Source organism: Cucurbita moschata, unplaced genomic scaffold (assembly GCF_002738365.1).
Source record: "Cucurbita moschata cultivar Rifu unplaced genomic scaffold, Cmos_1.0 Cmo_Scf00015, whole genome shotgun sequence".
Taxonomy (NCBI): domain Eukaryota; kingdom Viridiplantae; phylum Streptophyta; class Magnoliopsida; order Cucurbitales; family Cucurbitaceae; genus Cucurbita; species Cucurbita moschata.
The window spans coordinates 459482-478816 of NW_019268531.1; the positions used below are offsets into that span (position 1 = coordinate 459482).

The 19335-nt window shown below is 36.0% G+C and overlaps 3 protein-coding genes across 6 annotated transcripts in view; 1 reads left to right on the plus strand and 2 right to left on the minus strand.

Moving 5' to 3' along the window:
• Nucleotides 1-816: 816 nt before the first annotated feature.
• LOC111453104 (thioredoxin-like protein HCF164, chloroplastic) lies at nt 817-3302 on the plus strand. Of its 3 annotated transcripts, XM_023094055.1 has the most exons (6): nt 828-908; nt 1031-1130; nt 1747-1967; nt 2262-2480; nt 2604-2707; nt 2877-3302. In XM_023094055.1, the coding sequence occupies exons 3-6, from the start codon at nt 1755-1757 to the stop codon at nt 3157-3159; spliced, it is 819 nt and encodes a 272-aa protein (XP_022949823.1). In that variant the 5' UTR covers nt 828-908; nt 1031-1130; nt 1747-1754; the 3' UTR covers nt 3160-3302. The 3 variants fall into 3 exon arrangements, with proteins under 3 accessions (XP_022949821.1, XP_022949823.1, XP_022949822.1); XM_023094053.1 differs by having other exon boundaries at nt 817-1044; XM_023094054.1 differs by lacking the exon at nt 828-908 and having other exon boundaries at nt 946-1130.
• A 43-nt stretch (nt 3303-3345) lies between these two features.
• LOC111453102 (wall-associated receptor kinase-like 14) lies at nt 3346-7901 on the minus strand. The gene is made up of 4 exons (XM_023094049.1): nt 7659-7901; nt 6554-7313; nt 5137-5211; nt 3346-4908 (listed from the first exon to the last, which is right to left on the minus strand). Exons 2-4 carry the CDS (start codon nt 7257-7259, stop codon nt 3599-3601), a joined length of 2091 nt encoding a protein of 696 aa, XP_022949817.1. The 5' UTR covers nt 7260-7313; nt 7659-7901; the 3' UTR covers nt 3346-3598.
• Nucleotides 7902-12457: 4556 nt separating this feature from the next.
• Nucleotides 12458-19335, minus strand: part of LOC111453187 — a 26732-nt gene continuing 19854 nt past the window's right edge. The window contains exons 24-36 of one of the 2 annotated variants that reach the window (XM_023094178.1): nt 18579-18859; nt 17569-17685; nt 17284-17451; nt 15498-15626; nt 15324-15413; nt 15078-15184; nt 14870-15006; nt 14632-14714; nt 14459-14554; nt 14219-14341; nt 13575-13658; nt 13179-13322; nt 12458-12892 (exon numbers count right to left, since the gene is read on the minus strand). In XM_023094178.1, the coding sequence (XP_022949946.1) occupies nt 12554-12892; nt 13179-13322; nt 13575-13658; nt 14219-14341; nt 14459-14554; nt 14632-14714; nt 14870-15006; nt 15078-15184; nt 15324-15413; nt 15498-15626; nt 17284-17451; nt 17569-17685; nt 18579-18859 (1898 nt within the window). In that variant the 3' untranslated portion in view covers nt 12458-12553. Of the gene's footprint in view, nt 12893-13178; nt 13323-13574; nt 13659-14218; nt 14342-14458; nt 14555-14631; nt 14715-14869; nt 15007-15077; nt 15185-15323; nt 15414-15497; nt 15627-17283; nt 17452-17568; nt 17686-18578; nt 18860-19335 lie in introns of those variants that run through there. The other variant, XM_023094179.1, reaches the window with a different exon arrangement.

Sequence of the window (19335 nt, forward strand, 5' to 3'; positions counted from 1 at the left end):
ATAGTTGAAGCATTTTCCACTGAAATGCTTTGAATCACAGCACAAATTGGGGCAAGATTGTCTCCAACACAATGCGTGCCCCTTTTGGGCCCTCTGATTGATGAAGAAACATGCATTGATTAATCAAAAAGACTACTCCGTTGGAACTTGCTTTAACAAGGGCTCAATCAGGTTTCAAATGCCTCTTTCCTCTGGATCTACTTTTGATTAAAAAAAAAAAAAAAAAAAAAGAGATTTAGACATGAGAGGAAGTTAATGAAAAGTAGATAAAAGAATGTTAGGTACAGTTGAAACGTGCATTTTGGTAGTTTCTAGATAGAATTTGAATAATGCCAAAGTGGGTTTGTATGAGGGAAAGCTTTGCATCTAGTAACGTGTGCGTATGTGTGTGATTAGATGGGGACATGAAGTCAAGGGTGGGCGTTGGCGTTGGCGTTGGCACAAATCTAAGGCTTTAGTGGGTTGCTGGTTACCACATGCTCCCAGGAACCTCTCTCCACAATCCTTGCAGCTTTGCTTGCAATCCACAAGAGAACCACAAAATTGCATTCATGTGGATCCAGGAAAAGAGGCAAACTGGGGCCGAGGCCGATTTGGCTTTTTCACTTGAGGGGCCGTGTGTCACGCATATTAATCCCAGGCCGGAATATACTCCTTCGGCTCTCCATCTAACCCAAGAGGTAAATAGAAAAATCTATTTGTGCAGCAGGTCACATTTTATTCCCCTCTAAATTAGTGGATTTTCATTCTCCAATTTTGGCATTTTTTTTTGCACATTCTAACTAGGCTTCACCTACCTTCAAGAAGTCAAAACAGGTCACCCGCGTGACAGGTAGGAATATTCACCACTATACTGCAACGACTTGATTTGATAATAGAAGATTTATACAGAATGAACTAAAGCAATGGTGAGATTTTGTTGTGTATGTGAGCAGAGGAAAGGAACTTGGCTTGGGTTGTGCTTGCATATTGGTCAGTGGGCTTTGGAGGAAAAATTAATGACTCGTTTTGTTTATGGCGAGGCCCATAGGATGAGCCGAACAGGTATGAAAGTAGGGTTTAACAGAGTGAATTGAGTTATAGGGGGCAAGAAATTCGTTGAGGTAACCGTCTATATGAACTCTGCTAAGGTAAGTCTCCTTTAAATTTCAAGAGACTTTCTGGACATTATCATGAACAACGGGAAGAACTTTGTATCAATTTTTACTCTAAACTTGCAATCTCATCGAATTGCACCATAACCTTACATGTTACAATTTTTACTCACAAGTTTTTGTTTGAAAATGCTTCCAAAAATATAAAGTTTATGCTGGTTTAATTTATGAATTAATCAAATTTAAATTTTTCCATAAAATTAGTGGCCTAAATTAGGAAAATTTAAATAGAAAATAAATTGGAATAGTTAATTAATTTTAGAAAAAAATTTATAAGTGAAATTACACTAATTTTCTATTTTCTATTTTTCTGTGTTAATTTCTTATCTGTTAAAAAGTACAATTTGGTTTTTTATTTTTTTTTATTTTTTATTTTTTATTTTTTAGTTTCAATTCACAATTTCACATTCAATTTTGTGTTTGGAGGTGTTTTATTATGAATTTGTTTCATTTAAAGCATACTTTTCGTCGATGAATTAACTTAGAAATCGTAGTTTTGTTTTTTCTTTTGTTCTTCGTTGAAGCGAAGTGAAAAGGTGAAATGAAAAGATCTTTGCGAGTAAACTTATCTGGTTGTTATTGCGAATTTCAGGAATTGATATGAATTCCCAAATGGCGTTCACGCAGAGTTGTAAATCTCCCATGGCTCGCTTTGCTTCAGATTCATTCACCCTCCACAGAATCCCGCTCTCCTTTCGGATCCCTCAGCCTCTCCTTAAACCCATCGCTGCCGGATTTCGAACTTCCCGCCGGAAATTTTCAGGCATAGTCTGCCAAACGCTTCCTAATCCCGCCGACACTTCCTCCGATGCGGTATGCTTCAATTTCTTCATCATCTCCTTTTCAATTTCCTCCTCGATTTTCCTTTTGTTTTTCTCTATCAACCGCGCTGAGGATATACTGAAGCTTTTGCGAAGTGTAATTCAGTTGTTCTTTTCATGTATCTTCAACTATTGAATCAAGCCCTAATTACCTGAAATCAAGATCAATTGCTAAATGAATTTTCTCGATTCTCCTCGTAATAAATGCAAAATAGTTCATAAATCTTCAGGACTGATACCTTTATTTTCTGGTTGTAGTTCATCTTTCTGACGCCTTCTTCTCCAGGAAAAATCATCGGACGGTCCTGAATCAGTCGGTGACAGCACTGGCCAAACCGCTAGCTCTTCCAGTAATCAGGGTTTCCCAGAATTTCCCGATAAAAATATCAATAGACGGGTTGCAATCATTTCTACCGTTTCAGCTCTGGCACTTTTCTTGTCAGCTCGATTGGATTTTGGAGTTTCTTTGAAGGACTTAGCTGCGGCGGCTTTGCCTTATGAAGAGGTTTGGAATCCATAAGTGTTCATAGTTCTAACAATCTCTTTGCTTTACCTGATTGTGATCTTAAATTAAAGTAATTATAGCTCAGAAGGAAGATTCATATGATGTTTTGTTATTATGATTCAGGCTCTCTCAAATGGGAAGCCCACTGTGGTGGAGTTCTACGCAGATTGGTGTGAAGTTTGCAGGGAATTGGCTCCAGATGTATACAAAGTGGAGCAACAGTTCAAGTAATGATCTTTATGTTCCCCACTTTGTGGAAATATCATTCCATGTTTACACGATTTGTTCTTGATGGATTATCAGACTTTTTGGAAATCTATGACTGACTCATCAGAACTGTTCATCCTTAATTGTTTTAAACTGAAGGAAGCTAAATACATCTCTTTGGGCTTCCAGGGACCGTGTGAATTTTGTTATGCTGAATGTTGACAATACAAAGTGGGAGCAGGAGCTTGATGAGTTTGGTGTTGAGGGTATTCCACATTTTGCTTTTTTGGACAAACAGGGGAATGAAGAGGGTAATGTAGTTGGCCGACTTCCAAGACAATATCTGCTCGAGAATGTCGATGCTCTTGCTCGTGGAGAAGCGTCGATACCTCATGCTCGTGTTGTTGGACAGTTTTCAAGTGCTGAAGCAAGGAAAGTGCACCAAATTTCTGATCCAAGAAGTCATGGGTAGATTCTCCTCCTTTCTCTGCATTAGGGTTAAGTGTCAATTCAAATACTCTCTGGTTCATCTTGTGTCATATATCCAATGGTTTGTTGTATTATGGACATAATTTCTCCTCTTGATGGTAAATAAGTCTTTATTTCTACTCTTCATGGAAGTACATGTTTGAAAAATGAAACAAGTTATACGAGAATTATAATCGAACAGATCAGAGCATATTCCACTGCCTGGATGGCATGTGATGTGACATTCCCTGAGGATGAGCAAATAATACTTCGCATTTCCTGGAAAATGGCATCTACAATTCTATCCATAAGTGGGGAGGGGTTAAGAACAATGAGACAATGTAGGATTTTCCATAAGATTACACAAATAATGGTGTGGTGAAATGTAAAAAAGGGTTAAATGTCCTACAAAAGAGCTTCCTCTTCTTCTTTTTCTTCTCTTTTCACCGAGCCACATTACCCAATAAACTATTTGTTGAAGGTGAGCTTTGTTCACTTAACCAAGGATCTTGTATGGAAACTGGGGAACTATCCATAACCTCCTCTACAGAAGGCAGATAGTCCTTCTGATGGTTGTTCTCCGGTGGGATTATCAATCTCTGGCTCCCCAGTCCTGCAAGCAGCCCGGCCTTCTTAATTGTAATGCTACTTATGGATCTCTCGCTTACGCTTCGAGGAGATGAGCAAGCCGAGCCTGTTGATGATGCTGCACAAAAATTCTCCTCCATTGATGTCCACCCGCTGCGTCTAATGCTTTCCAGTTCCTCTGCTACTTCTGTCATCGAAGGCCTCATGTCGCTGTGAAATGCGAGGCATCTGAATGCAAGCTCAACCACCTTGTGAACAGAGTAGAGGGTCCAAGCATCTCTATTTGGCTCGAGGAAAGGATCAATTAGTTCATCCACACAACCCCTCCCAATCCTATCGATGGCAAGTGCGGCTAAGTTTACTTCACTCGGGGGACGAGTGAAATCAACCACTTTCAATGCGGTTATTATCTCTATTAGGACTACTCCAAAACTATATACATCGCTTTTATCTGACAGATAAAAATTTTGATGGTATTGCGGATCAACATAACCTGGGGTCCCTTGCGGAGCTGTTGAGACATGTGATATTTCTGTCATACCAAGTCTAGAAAGACCAAAATCTGCCACTTTTGATTTGAAGCTATGATCCAGAAGTATATTGCTTGATTTGATGTCTCTGTGATATATTGGTGGATGCACAGAAGAATGGAGGTATGCTATTGCACGAGAAGTTTCGGCTGCAATGGTGAGTCGTGTCGTCCATGGAAGGCCATTTCCACGCTCTCTCTGAAGATGTTGAGAGAGAGTTCCATTAGGCATAAACTCATAAACAAGGATCTGTTGGCCTTCCTCGATGCAACAGCCAAGCAAGCGAACTAGATTCGGGTGGCTAACTGAGGAAAGCAGTTTTATCTCATTCATGACCTGATCAATGCTATTGTGGTCTCTATATTTGATCCTTTTTACAGCAACCCACTCATCCTCATGAAGCCTTCCTGCATAGACTGTACCAAAGGCTCCAGTTCCCAGCCTTTGTTTCTCAGAGAAACCACTAGTGGCTCTTTCTATTTCTTTGTAGGGATATAAAGTAACACTCGAATTTCCAGCAGCCTCACTTAGAAGCCGCTTTGCACTCATCTGACCTTTCAAACACAATGAGCGGCGTCGGATGCAGTAACAGATAAGGATCAGGACGGCCATTATAAAGGCCCCAACAATGACACCTGAGATTATAACTGTTAGGTTAGAACCAAAGATAACCTATTGTTGTATTTTTCTAAATAAATGGAAATACCATCTATTGAGTATACGCATCAGAGATCTCACAATCTCAAATAGATGGGTTATTCCTTTCATTACTAATTAGTTTTGAGAAGGAACTTGATGTTCATCTAGTACCATTTTACAAGTAACTCATTATTTACATTTAATTGAAATAGGATAGAATTTACCTCCAATTAGAGCAGCGACTTTGCTTCTGCCACAGTGGCCAGTAATGTATGTAGAAAGATTGCATTTGTGAGAAACTGTAGCAAATGCCGAAACACCCAGAAAAACAAATTAATAATATAAGCAAACATATCCAGCTCGATAAATAATGAACTGAACAAGGAAAAAAAAAAAAAAAAAAAGCAACAAATCCTTGCTTCTTACTTGCAATTATCAAGTTTTTGATTCTCTATCAAGGAGAATTCTTTTAAAAATTGTTCATTTACCGACTTTTTTGGCAAATTAATTAGAACAAGAACAACAACTTGACAAATAGTAATGACACAGAGGCCATGGCATGTTATGACAACTGGAGAAAAGTCCCCAAAAAAAGAAAAAAATTTACACTCCTAACTGTACTGCTACTTGTGGGAGGAAAATGACTCAAACCTCTCTCTTTCTCTCTCTCACAAAGTCTTACCACCTCAACGACTTTCTAATTTTACTCTAAAACAATGTTTAATGGTATCTATCTCTCTTTGACTTGTAAATCATGAGAAGCCTAGAGAGTAGGAACCTCATTTTAAAACTCTAAACTGGCAACATCTATGGCGGAAATTATGAGCTATAGTTATAAACAACCCACATAAAAATCTATGGATGATGCATTCTCTCTATGGGCACATGGCATTCGGCTTTCACACCTACGTGAAATTTCTGACTTTTCACACTAAAAGCACATTCATCTCAAACCACCAACACGACACACAGCCAAACTTTCAGAAACGTACATAATTGACTTTCCCATTAACTAACAATATTTTAAAGACGTCTCAAAATTAAAAAAATTAAAAAAAAAAAGGATACATTTTAGAGGGAATAAACAAACTGAATTCAAAAAGAACATTTGTAGTTATGAAGTATATAATTCTACAACTTGAACAAGACACCCACCCACCCACCCACCCCCCCCAAAAAAAGGATAGAAATGAAAACAGAGTGAGAGAAAGGGGGAAACCCGAACGAGCAGTCCTTCATGATTCTTTCTACCTATTTAGAGCAATTTAATTTTTCGGAGAAATATAAAATAAAAATCCTATTTCCAATTCTAGCAATGTTTTAAGGTATTCAACCACCATCTTACCCACGGTCGAACAAATTAAATGTAGACGGGAAATAAGCAAATGAACCCCTACACACGACAAGGAGGAGCAGCATTGACTAAAAAGGACCAGGTGTCGACATCTAATTGGTTAACATGTGCCGTTTTTTTGTCGTCTATTTTCCTAGTTTATCTCTGGCAATAGGTATATTAGGCCACCCACTAAAAAATTAAAAATAAACTGGAACACAAAGCGTTGAATATTCAAATAACACATATTTAATGTATATTTAATAAAATAAGTTGTATGTAGCCACCAAGTTGACTCAGCGACTTACCTTTCCGGCAGCCGTGGCCGACGTCGTCGTAAGCATTTCCTTCAAACCCTTCTATGCACTGGCAACGAAATCCTAGGAGATCCGCAAAGCTGGTAATGTTCTTGCGATTGGCATTTTTCGAGCATCGCATAGAAGGCACGGGCGAGAGCCACCACTCTAACTCAATGACCCCAAACTGGAGCTCGAACGAAGAGGTCGATTGTGACGTAAAATTAACGAATACAGAGGACAAAAGGGACTGGCACTTATTTAAAGAGGGCAGAAATCCCTTCCGCTCGGTCTTAGTGAAGCAGGTGAAATTATTACTCTTAAAGCCGCAGTTCTTCTTCTGATTCTGGCTGAAATTGGCCATTACTCCGCATGAAATAGGTTGTTCAGTACAATTCAAGAGGAGACTATTGCGGAGAGTGGGCTTGTAGTTTTGGCCGAACAGTTCTGACATTGAATTGATAGAGATATTGCACTCTTCAGGAAGTTTGATGAGGATGCTCCTTTCAGTAATGTTCTGGACCTGGAATCTTCCGATTTGAACCTCGCCATTTTTGCTGCAATTCAATTTGATTGGGCTCGAGTTTGAGAATCCAAACGGATGTTGTACAAATTCAGCCGAATTTCCAGTTTCGCAGGACGTTAACTCCCCGGCGATTGTTAAAGAAGCCGAGAAAATTGCGATTATGACGATCAATAAGTTCCGGTGCAAAGTCATAGTTGACTGCAACTTACTCTAAGTGAATGAGAAACAAGCAGAATCATCCCCTCCCTGCAAAAGAAGATGTATCTTCAAAACTAAGCCAAAACAAAATCAAATGCCTATTCTCGGACAGGAAAATGATCTACAGAATCCATATAATTTCAGAAAGGTTTTCAAATGTGAACAAAACAAGGAATCGTCTCCTCAAATCGATTTCTCTCGACGAGTTCGTAAATAACCTAGAAATTTCAAAGCTCGAAAAGTAAATGAAGAATTTAAAGCAGGACTGCGATGCCGTTGGAAGGCCATCTATCCTAATAAATGCTCTCAGATGGGAGCAAATATCATAGACGAAAGAGAACGAACAGTTTCTACGGTCATAGCATTAATGAATTGAAAAACTCTGCCTCTAACCTCGCTCTTCAATGGCAGTAAATGCTCTGCTGATCACACTTGGATGCTGGCGAGAGCCTTAGAGACGAGGTCGACACGATGATTCAAGTCGAATACAGAGGCAAATTTATAGATTAGGTTTCAATCGAGCAGATTTGATCCCCAAATTCGTTATCAAGAACAACCCGAATCGCAAGGCTTGTTGATTTTGATAGAAAACGGAAAATGAAAGCTGAGAAAAAGAGAACGAGCTTCTTCTTCTTCTTTTGGACGCCTTGACGGAGGCTTTTTATAATATGACCACCCTACCCTTCATCATTTTAACGCTCTCTCTCTCCACTCACACCCAAATTACGAAAATAGCCCTGCTATTTTGAGCCTTCTTCAATTTATTCGTTATTATTAATTTACTTTCCCTAATCACATTATTTTATTTTATTTGTTTATTTTTGGAGATATAATGTCATAGCAGTTAAATCTGCTACCAGAATCATTTAAATGCCAAGGGTTTCACAAACATACATGAATAAATAAATAAATAAATAATTAAGATTTATTAAACAATTTTTTAAATTTAAAACACAAAATTAAAATGTGATTCAACCCCTTTTAGCAAACTTTTTAAGTTTTTAGGACCTAATAAATAAAATTTTAAAATTTAATTAATTTAAACCAGACTTTTAGGAGAAATTGCAAAAATTACCACGCGAACTCGGGTCAAACACTCGAATGTTTCCCACGTGTTGTTAACCTAAAAAAATATTTAATTGAAGTAATAACCTTTAACAACAATTTTCCATATACGAATAATTATGTATAATTTTGACAATTTCATAAGTTCAAGACTATTTTATAAGGTCGAGAGATAATAACATTTTCTCCCTTCCGTTCTCAAAATATATAAATAATCACATACTTAATTAACTTAATTATTAATATAAACCTAGCTTAAACAATAAAAATAATTACTTGAATAATTACTAAATTATTTAAGAAAAAGAAAAGGTATATCATACGAATGTAAATGTGAATGCAAAATAATTAGGGAGTGAGGACCACAATGGTTGGAAGTAACGAAAAATGGAGGAAATGAGAGAATATCGAGTACAACAAAGTTATGGCTTCTAAAACCTCATTTCAGTGTTATCCACACGGAGACTTTAATGCGTTGTTTCAAAAAACAAACAAATTAATTTTCTGCCTTTCTTTCTCGTCTTAACACACTTTTTCAACGTATTCTCTTTCTTTCTCTTAATATTCTCCTTTATGTATCAACCTCCAAACGTACTTATTTAGTTATTGTTGGCACACTGTCCTGTGTCCAGCTCTAATACCATTTGTAATAGTCAAACTCACCACTAGCAAATATTGTTTATTTTAACTCGTTATATATTGTCATTGGCCTTGCGATTTTAAAAACGCTTCTACTAAGGTGAGGTTTCTACGTCTTTGTAATGGACGCTTCGTTTCCCTCTCCAATTGATGTGGGTCTCGCAATAACGATATTAATTAAAAATTTAAACTAAAAATGCGGTGAATGCTGATTAGATAGCGCCTAAATTCTTCGGCTTTTTTTTCTTTTTTTAATAAATAAGTTATTCCAGGTGCCAAAAGTAGAAGCAGCTCTGTCTACAAAATAAATATACTTTTTTTTAATTATTAAAAGAAACAATAATTCATAAAAGTATGTCCGCATACTTGTTTTTTCATAATTATTTTTTTTATGAATTTTCTTGTAACAAAACGAACTTTATTTCTGTTTAAATAAATAAATAAATAAAAAGAACAGGAATTTCCAACGCTCTTTTCTTTTTCTAATTTCTAAATTAAAAAAAAATAAATATCAGAATAACATATATTTACTATCATCAAACTTCTATTATTTGGTTTTCTATTTTTCTTTATAAAGAAGTTCCTTTATTTTGATTTTTTCAAAATAGAAAAAAAAAATATAGAATTGGAGGGGCAAAATTGTATTTTAGAAAAAGGTGAGCGACGGCGTACGAGGGGCAGATTTTGGGTGGGAATTGGAAATTGCATGGAGTGGGAAAGGGAAAGGTGAGGTGGACGAAAATGGCCCTGATGGACGCGGAAATGAAATATGAAATTGATATAAAAGTCAACGATTAAAATTATAAAGAAATTGACCGAAAAGGGCAACAAAGTACTTTTGTGGGCACACCCACAGCATCTTTCTTTCCCCCACCACCACCACCACCACCACCACCACCACCGTTGCCTTGGTATTCATCCACCATCCATCTTTGTGCGAATCCCCCTGTTTTCTTTTTCTTTTTCTTTTTCATTTATTAATTTCATTCCCTTTTATTTTCAATCTCTAAAAAATATAATCTAATTTGGTACCCAATAATACTCCTCCAATGCTGAATGCTCTTATAAACAAATTTTTACTATATGGAACTTTTATATATAATAACATGCTATATTTAGCCAAATTAAAATGATTAAAGAAACATTATCTTACCCAATAATTATAATGCAATTTAATTCTCTTGGAAAGAAATAATAAAAAAAAGTAACTAAATGAGATAGTTTTACTTATTTATTTATAATAAACTAAAAAAAAAAAAAAAGAAATGTGATATTAAACATGTTTAATTTAAGGGTAGGAATGTAAATTAACATGAAAACAAAAGTTGAGAGAGTCGCTTCATGCATAACACGGCGCGGATAACAGCTGCGGAAGTCTTCCGCCGTATGGGAAGCGGAAAATGTGATTGGACAAAACTGCCCCCCATAGCCAAAATTATTGACCGGAATATTCCTCGAATCTTGACTTTGAACTGGTGAAACCAAAGGATAAGAATGTTTGAACTCGCCATTTCAATCCACTTGCATCTAAACTACAAATGGAATTTGCTATTTATTGTTCTTCTTTAAAAATCAATATTTGTTTGAACAAATATTCATTTTTTTTAATGATGTTTTGCAAGAAAGTATATCTATCCCAGAGTCTTTTTAAGACATTCTATTTTTAAGAGCGTTCTTAATTGAATGTGGTCATGATTCGTTCATATACCATTTGTTTACTCAGTATCACAATACTAATCTGACATTTATACTATTTTTATTTTATATATATATTTTAAAGTAAAAATTTTCTTAATTCTTAAGAAAATTAGTTTCTCCATCCATTATTTATGATGGATAAGGATCAAAATGCTTTGTTGAAAATTTGGTAGGACTATCCATTTAGGACGTAAGAAATTTTACTTTCACATGATGAAATGGATAAGTTGAAAGATAAGAATAATAATAAAGACCACTCTATATGAATATAAGATAATTATAAAAGTTACAAAATAATAATAAAAAAAAATTACCAATCTGTTGCAGTAATAAATCTACTTAAGCATTTAAAATTTTTGAATTAGGTGAAACATAATGGAACTAGTACAACAAATTTCTTTATGAAGATATGGTATTAAATTTTTTTGTAACTTAGCCTACCTCAGCATTCAAAATTTCTTATATTCAGGGAATTATTCTATTTTGGTTTATATCCATTTTAATTTATTATTAGTCAACATACACAACCAACTCCTTTTTAGTATATTTTTAAAGGAAGAATTAATGATCCTTTTTAAAAATAAAAAAATAAAAAAAATTAATGGATTAGAGGTGTTTTTGTTACCTAATAAATAAATAAAAAATAAAAGTATTTGTATTAAACATAAGTTAAAAAGAACAAAAAAAAAAAAAAAAATCAGCCTTAATAAATGATATTATGACTAATTTATGTCCATATAAGACATTAAAACGGTAACTTTTTGTGTGGAATCCATGTTGGGTTAGCAGGATGTTAACAATTCAATTTGACTCTATTTTCATTTCATTTTCGACAGATAATAATAATAATAATAATAATAATAATAATAATAATAATAATAATAATAATAATAATAATAATAATAATAATAATAATAAACATTGAATTAAATTTTATATTTATAAATGATACATCTTCCCTACATATTATTTTAGTGAAACAAAAAGTCGTTATCGTGGAGAAAGCGACCATAATCTCTAACCTCAAAAGAAGAATTATATTCAGTTATCACTAAAGTGAGGCGAGGGAGCGTGAAATGTAAAAAGCACCCTTCAATTTTCAATATAATTTCTATATGGGAGGCAAGGGGGTGGAGGAAAGTCGATCCCCACTCCCTCTCTAAGTCTTTACTTTGCAGTACTAAAGAAGAAAAAACCAAGAGACATAATAACCTTGTTTACCGTGAAAGAATAACGAACCCACTTGAGGAGCCCCTGATGTTAGAGACAGACCTTGAGTGTAGGTCTTAAGGCGAAGGGTTTTAGCCAACGAGGGATTTCGCGCCATAAAATGGATCAAAGAACTGAACATATTTCCAAGCGAACTAATAAAGACCAACTAAATGAACTCACTTTCCTATTGTTCAGTAGGAGATATCTGATTGTTTGTGACTGAAAAATGATGACCACTTACTAATGGGGAGAGATCTTTCTGATTGTTTGTGACTGAAAAATGATGACCACCTACTAATGGGGAGAGATCTTTCATTTGAGAGATCTTTAATTAGGGTTTGGTGCTCCTCAATGGGGATTAGGGTTTGGTGCTCCTCAATGGGGATCCCAAAATAATAGCTTCCTTGTGGACCTAGTATTTGTTTGGAGTATTCTTGTACAGCTTAACCCCTTTCCCTAGTCCAATTTCTCATTTAAAAGGGAAGCCTCGTGAGTTAAATGGACATCCTATTGCTCTAACTATCCTATCAACTTTAGCTACCAACTTCTAATAAGCAATTTGGACATTAAATATATCCTTTGCGAATAAGCTTGCTCAATATATTTACCATTACGCAGCAGATGGCCTGTTTGGCGCCTCTACATGACAAAAGAATATAGAACAGACAACAAAATTATTCCTTGTCATTACTGTCAAGGAGAGTCAATAGAAAGCCGCTTACAATCCGCCGGGCAATAGGATGAGGGATATTACGGCACAGCCGGCCATCAATATATGCTAACATACCAGACAGCATAAACTTGCCAATTCCCATAGTCCAGATGAACTTACCTTTGCGTCCCTTGCCAGTCGGAACTAAGGAAAGATTGGATTCATGACCATCAAAGTTCGATTCTTTGTTCCGAGGAATCCTGACCACAATCTGTTTCACACCTTTTCTCAGCATACGGATTGCAAAACTTACAAAGAGGTGCTCACACAGCGTTCGCACTGTCGGCCCAATCTTCCATTCCTGAATGAAGGTGTGCACAAAACATTGGTCAGCAACTGGGTTGTGTACTGTGTGAACTCCATATGTCAGCAGTTCAAATGATACAAAAATTAAACAAAATAATTCAATAAAAAAGAAAAATCCAGTAACAGGTCTTGAAGATTTTCTCATCAAAATTATACCAGGCATATAGCTTAAACTCTACCATTTAGTCATAGATTTGAACACCCATTTACCAGTTTCAGAAGCAGAAAAACAAAGCTAGAAAATGAAATAGACAAGAAAGTGGACAGAGTGATAAGCTTACACTGTCGCGTTGAAGATGGGGAAAAGGACGAGTACCCATTGCTGGATCTCCCTTTAACAATCCTTTGCTAACAAGAAATCCTTTCACATGTTCCACGATCTCATTTATCAGAGGCGTGTTTGGGGGAAGATTTTTAAGACATACCTGAAAGCATTCATAATATTATTTGAGTTCTGAAGCTTACTTATGAGGGGTGTCAAATCAAAAGCATAAATGAAAATGGTAATCAGGTCATCAAATATCTCAGTTTGGCATGATTTCATAATCAGGTCAAGATTTTAGTGCATCAAAAGAACTTGCAGTCGTGTGCAGAAATTCTCTAGTGAATGTTTCTCCTTAGTCATAAAATATATAAAGGAGGTTCTTGATCAGCTCCAATATACCACTACGACATACCTGATTGTCAATGACTCTAACTCTAAGATATTCTTGTCTGTATATTGTATCCAGCGTAGCTTGCAGGTAGCCTTCAATATATAACTGCAGCAATCCAAAAAAGAGATCATCATGCAACTACAGTAAAAACCTCTGGCATCTCCTATGACATATTGTGTGTTGAAAAAAAAAATAGATTAGTGGCTCTTTGAACTCTGATTCCAATCATTGGAAAGGAAAATCAAGGCTAACAAACCCGGGAGCCAAAATGGAGGAAGAAGGATTAGTGTGAAGGAGTTGTAACTGATGAAGGAGACTGAATGGAGCGGGTTATGAAGTTAACCATCCCAATAAAGGCCCAAGGTTCAGCATTGTCAAGTTCAAGAACATCCAGCCTCACAACCATCAAAACAGGGGATGGTACTAGCTCTCGTTTGGCATGATCATTGGTCAGATTGAGGATGCCTTAAGCTAAAATTTCAGACCTTTTGCCTTATCAATTCAGCAAGACAGTAGATCAAGTGATCAGTGGGACAGAGAAGGAAGTGCATGACCCACTTCCTTTAGGTGCCCGACCAGAGATAGGGATGCTTGAGCCACTTGAAGTTATCTATATTGATCACAAGCAAGGAATACAATGTTTCCCAGTACACCACACACATTACCTCATCAGCTCCTGGGCTTCGATCGAGTTTGATCTTTCTATCTGGGCCACCTTGCATCAATGCACTCCCAAGTAAAGATGGCTCCATGGCTATCTTGAGAATTCCTTGGTGAAATCCGCTCACCTTCAAAATTGCAGGAACAACCCAAGTCTTAATTTCTGGTATTTTATTTCAGGTTAGGAGAAAATAGCCAGAGAAAAAAAGGCACAACACATGTAATTGGATGGAGAGGTTATCTACCATTCCACTAAAACCACTTGCTTCTGCTCCCTTGAGAACAGAGTCTGAAATCTCAGTTATAGCAGCAAACATAACATTTGACCCTGCTGTCCTCAACTGTAAATCAGTTTTAAACTTCTCAGGCTTTACCATTGCCATGACATCAACATGTATGCAAAGACTATCAGACTTACAGTTTTCCCTAAATCTCCAAAATAGCGTTTGGTACCTGACCCCCTTTTCACACCAATACATTTCTTGATAAACTTAAAAGTCCCTGCACTCAATGGCCAAGCAGCAATTGAACATTATCAAAACATAAACTTTGAAACAATTGATAGAATCATCTTCGGTCATGAATGCAACTGACAATTGAAAAGATTAAAAAATAGTAGGTTCAATTTGAATTCGGCAATTAACTATTTGCTTTACCTGGAAAACCCATAAACCCACGAGAGGGATCAAAGAAGACATCTAAGGAAGATGAAGACAAATCATCAAAGATGGAAATAAAATCTGGAGGGAGCAATGAACTTCCTTTTGCAATATAGATGGCCCTAATGGCATACCTGGATCATTAAAATGTGACGTTGATTTATCCAGCGTGTAAAACATAAAATATAATAGAATGATGTTTTACCATGAATAATGTTGAGCACATCTAAGAAATAATTCGCGCATTGTTATCAAAGCATGAGTAACTAGAACACCATTGAGCTCAACAACTACATTTTTCATCGCAGGGATCTACAAAATATAAAGAAGGGAAAAAATCAACAAAAGCATGCCTGCATGTAAAAGTAGAAAATGCTACAGATGTTAAGCTCAATGACTGTTCAAGTGAGCAAGAGAAATCTAAGTGCATAAGACTGTTCAAGTCACACACCTTTACTACGCTATGTAGTAAGGTCCTCAGAGTTTCCTGTGTAGAACTATAACTTGAATATGATTCCTCAGGAAGGAAATTTGCAAAAATCTACAAAAATAAATAAATAAAATTATAATCAGCCTTCAGTTAAATATCAACATTACGCAAGCTAGAGCGAACGTAAGGCCAGACCTTTATCGGGTGGATCTCAAAATGGTCAAAATAGTACTGCTGGCTCCCAGTTTTTGAGCTGCTAAGAGATGTTCTCCCAAATGGAGCAATCCTCATTAAGGTTTCCTCATCAAGGTTCAAATCAATTGGCTGTGAATGTAAGCACTAACAAAAACTAAGTGGAATAATTAAGTAATGCAAAAAAAGCTATAAGACTAAGTTATATAATGAAGCTAACCATAATATGATAACATACAATTTTAAAATTTGGAACAAATGAAACATGATATTAGAATATATGGTATTAAATTTAAATTCTTGTAATTCTATGTCTTTATTCATGTGTTGGACTTCAATAGTTACTGATATTTATGAGCAGGTGAGGATGGTCTAAAAAATAAATTAAAGTTATTAAGTAGATTATGATTTTCAGGTTTATTGTAATTTAATGAGGTTATAACCTAGCTAAACTATTCATACGAATGAATTCCATCAATGACATTGTCTAAAAAATACAACTTCTTGAATCCATGATTCAGAAATAAGAAAACTGATCATTAAAATCGAGATAGAAGATAACAATCGACTTAAGAGCAGGTTCTAGATAGATGAAGGCTGGAGGTTGGAGGTTGGAGGTTGAAGGCTAGATTCGAATATGGAGGAGAGAGTCCATGTGCTGACGACTCACCCATAAGAATCAAGAATATATGGGGAAAATGGAGTAATCCAAGTACCACTACCAAGAAATCACCCCCCGTCCCAGTTCTCCTAACACAATATCCTTGCTCTTGTTCTTTATTTTTTCCTTACAATCGGATATTCCTGTTAGCGTGTTGCACGTGTGTCCCTCCCTACTTTGTCCAGTTTTGAACCTTGGACATACCATGCAATGGTTGTAATACATTCTTAGTTAGTATTTAGTTTATCAATTGCTCATGCTTCTACAACCATTGGTTTGGGCCTTTTAGGTGAGTTCTCAAGCCTCAATGTCAAAAAACTGTAATGCAGTAGGTTCTTCAAGCTTCTTAGAGATCCCAAGGCTGTGTGGTTCCCTGAGCATTCGATAGAGGATTGGTCTAGTCCAATCCTAGAGAGTTCTGGTGAATCGTTGTCCTTACATAGATATAGATATAGATGAGTGAGGTCATTTAATAAGCGTGCAAGCACTAGAAAATAGGAAGTTAGAGAGTTGAAGAATCTCGTAGGTTGTCATGACTAATAGTGGTGCAAGGTTATTGCCTTGGTAATTCTCCTCCTCCTAAGCCTCTCTTTGGATCACAGTCTCGAAGTGTTCTTGTTTTTGGGATGTTACCTTGATTCAAATAGTTCTAAGTAGGGACTTTACCTATCCATTTTCAAAGTTCTTTATTAATGCCATGTTTGAGAAAATCACGAACCACTTTTTGCAGGAAGTGGTGGGGAAGGAAGTGGTTCTCATTTAGTTAAGTGGAACTTGATTGCTTGAGTAGAGAGGATGACAGTTTGGAGATTGTAAAGCTCTCTTGGAAGAATCTTACTCTCTCGAACAAGTGGTTGTGGAGTCCATGTTTAGAACCTACAGCTTTATTAAACATGACCGCTATAAGTTAAGTATGAGCGTCATGGCAATAGTTGAAACTCTGAGGCTGTAAATGATACTTTCAGGAATCCCTACATAGGCCTTCTTCTTCTTCTTCTTCCTTTTTTTTTTTCTTTCTAATCAACCTTATTCATAATTCTTAGTTCCCTGAAGCAAACAATCGTTTATCATATGAGGTCTACAAAAGGCCTGTGGGTGTATGGCCAATGTTATAATGCTTGATATTACCTGCAGAACAATAGAAAAATATTTCACTTGCTTGACATGAAAGCTGGTCGAGTTCAGGACGCAGACAATTTTGAGATCACAGTCATTTGAGTCACTGTAATCAAGTTGATGCCTACGAAGCATGGCAGCAAAAGTAGCTCCTGCTCTCTTTTCCTCCAATCTCAATGACTGCAGCAATGATGAATGAATTAGCACTTGATCGTAACAAAATTGTTAGAATAAATGGGTGGTTACAGAATGATTAAGTTACTACCAGCATAACATCAGGTTAATGGAAACCAGTACCTGAATAGTAATCTGGTTATATTTCTGCTGCTCTGTGAACACCGAGTCCAAACTAATGTCCCTGAGTCTAGCAGCTACAAGTGGCCTAAATGCTGATGGCTCACTCCCATATTCATCCTGAATTTATAATTATAGTCAAGTTAAAAGGTCGAAGACAATAACTTCCTAACAAAAATACAATTAATTTAAAATTTGTTGGTCGATCTAATAAATCAATGAATCAATTTTCTGCAAACATTTTCCTACCACAAAATGACCTGTAAATGCATAATCCAGGAAGTTGTGTTGATATTTATGTACTCACAGTTTAGAACATAATGAATGACTAGGAAAACAAAGCAAAACAATTTAGGAAACACAAGTACCCATAACCACGATCACGTGGATGCACTGTGATATTCACAATACTTAGTCGGATAGAAAGGTTTGAGGTTACATTACAAACCAACATATTAGATATAAACAGTGGGTAGGAAATTTCAGGTGAAGAAGGGTCTGGAAATTACAGCTCCAGTCCTACTATAGCACTATTTTCTAATAAACAAAGGAAACAATCAGGCTGGACACTTTCCAGATCTACAGCCTCCCTACCGTTCTATCTTTTAAAACAAAAAATGAAACTTTTCATTGATGAAATGAAAAAAAAAGAAAAAAGAAAAAAAGACTAATGCTGGAATGATACAAACACCACTAGAGAGTAAACAGAGAGAAAAATAAAACATGAAAGAATTACAAGGGAAATAAAAAACATTCCAATTATTCGGATGATTATACTTTTTCAGTTGTAACTAGGTTTATTTCTTTTTCTGCTTTCAGATTAATTTAAGGGCAAAATACACCAGGTTCTTGAAGTTTGAACTCAGTGTCTATAGGTTCTTGAAGTTTCAAAGTGACACTTCAGTATCTAAGGTTCGAAGAATAGTTCTAAATGAAAACTTGAGGTTTAACATATTTGAACTTCGTAAATGAAAACTTGGGAAGGGATGGGTTAGGGAGAGAACAAGACTGACCTGCCTCCAACATTCAAGTAAGTGAACTGTGATATTAGAAATTCTGAGTTCAAATTTTTCAGATGATGGAATCACTGAATCTCCTTTATGACAATCAGATTTTTCACAAATACGTAGAACCCTGGTCGGACCATCTGCATATATTTCGTAGCCAACCTTCACAATCTCCCGGCCATTAAAGTTGCTGGATACTGTTTGATGTGCCAAGCCTCCTTGTTGCCTAGACTTATATAAAGGCTTCCATGCGCACAACTTATCCAAGTTAATTTCACGAAGGCTCTCTATCAGTAATTTCAACAGAAAAATGTCAAGCTAAAAAAACTTGTCTGTGGCAAACATCCCTTGTAGAGAATAATCTGAATTCTAAAAATGAGACCATGTACCACCCAGTGTCAAAATCAAATAATTTTCAAACAGAGTTCCTTCCATAATCTTACAATCAACATCTAACATATTAAAAACAGATACTACGACTTGATCTTAGACAAACAGCCAAGAAAGGTATTTAACATCTAACATATTAGAAACAGAGTATTGCACTTTCACGGTAAGAGAACATATATATCTTTGAACTTTTATTTCATTTAATGGATCAATAATCTATTACAATTAGGAAAAAAAAAAAAGAAAATCACACTCCAGGAAACCTGCAACTATTTTCCAAGGTCTTGTTTAGGTTATTTTTGGTGAGTTTTCTTAAAGTCTATTGAGCTTAGTTTTTTTTTTTTGCTTTTTTTTTTTTTTTTTTTTTTTTTTA

Bases quoted from the DNA above. Each gene is read 5' to 3' on its own strand.
- LOC111453104 (XM_023094053.1), top strand. From the start codon at position 906: ATGGTGAGATTTTGTTGTGTATGTGAGCAGAGGAAAGGAACTTGGCTT. The intron at 1,045-1,746 runs GTATGAAAGTAG...TGCGAATTTCAG, and splicing joins CCATAGGATGAGCCGAACAG to GAATTGATATGAATTCCCAA. The intron at 2,708-2,876 runs GTAATGATCTTT...TTGGGCTTCCAG, and splicing joins AAAGTGGAGCAACAGTTCAA to GGACCGTGTGAATTTTGTTA.
- LOC111453102 (XM_023094049.1), bottom strand. From the start codon at position 7,259: ATGACTTTGCACCGGAACTTATTGATCGTCATAATCGCAATTTTCTCG. The intron at 5,212-6,553 runs GTAAGTCGCTGA...CATTTGCTACAG, and splicing joins CGGCCACGGCTGCCGGAAAG to TTTCTCACAAATGCAATCTT. The intron at 4,909-5,136 runs GTAAATTCTATC...TTATAATCTCAG, and splicing joins AGTCGCTGCTCTAATTGGAG to GTGTCATTGTTGGGGCCTTT.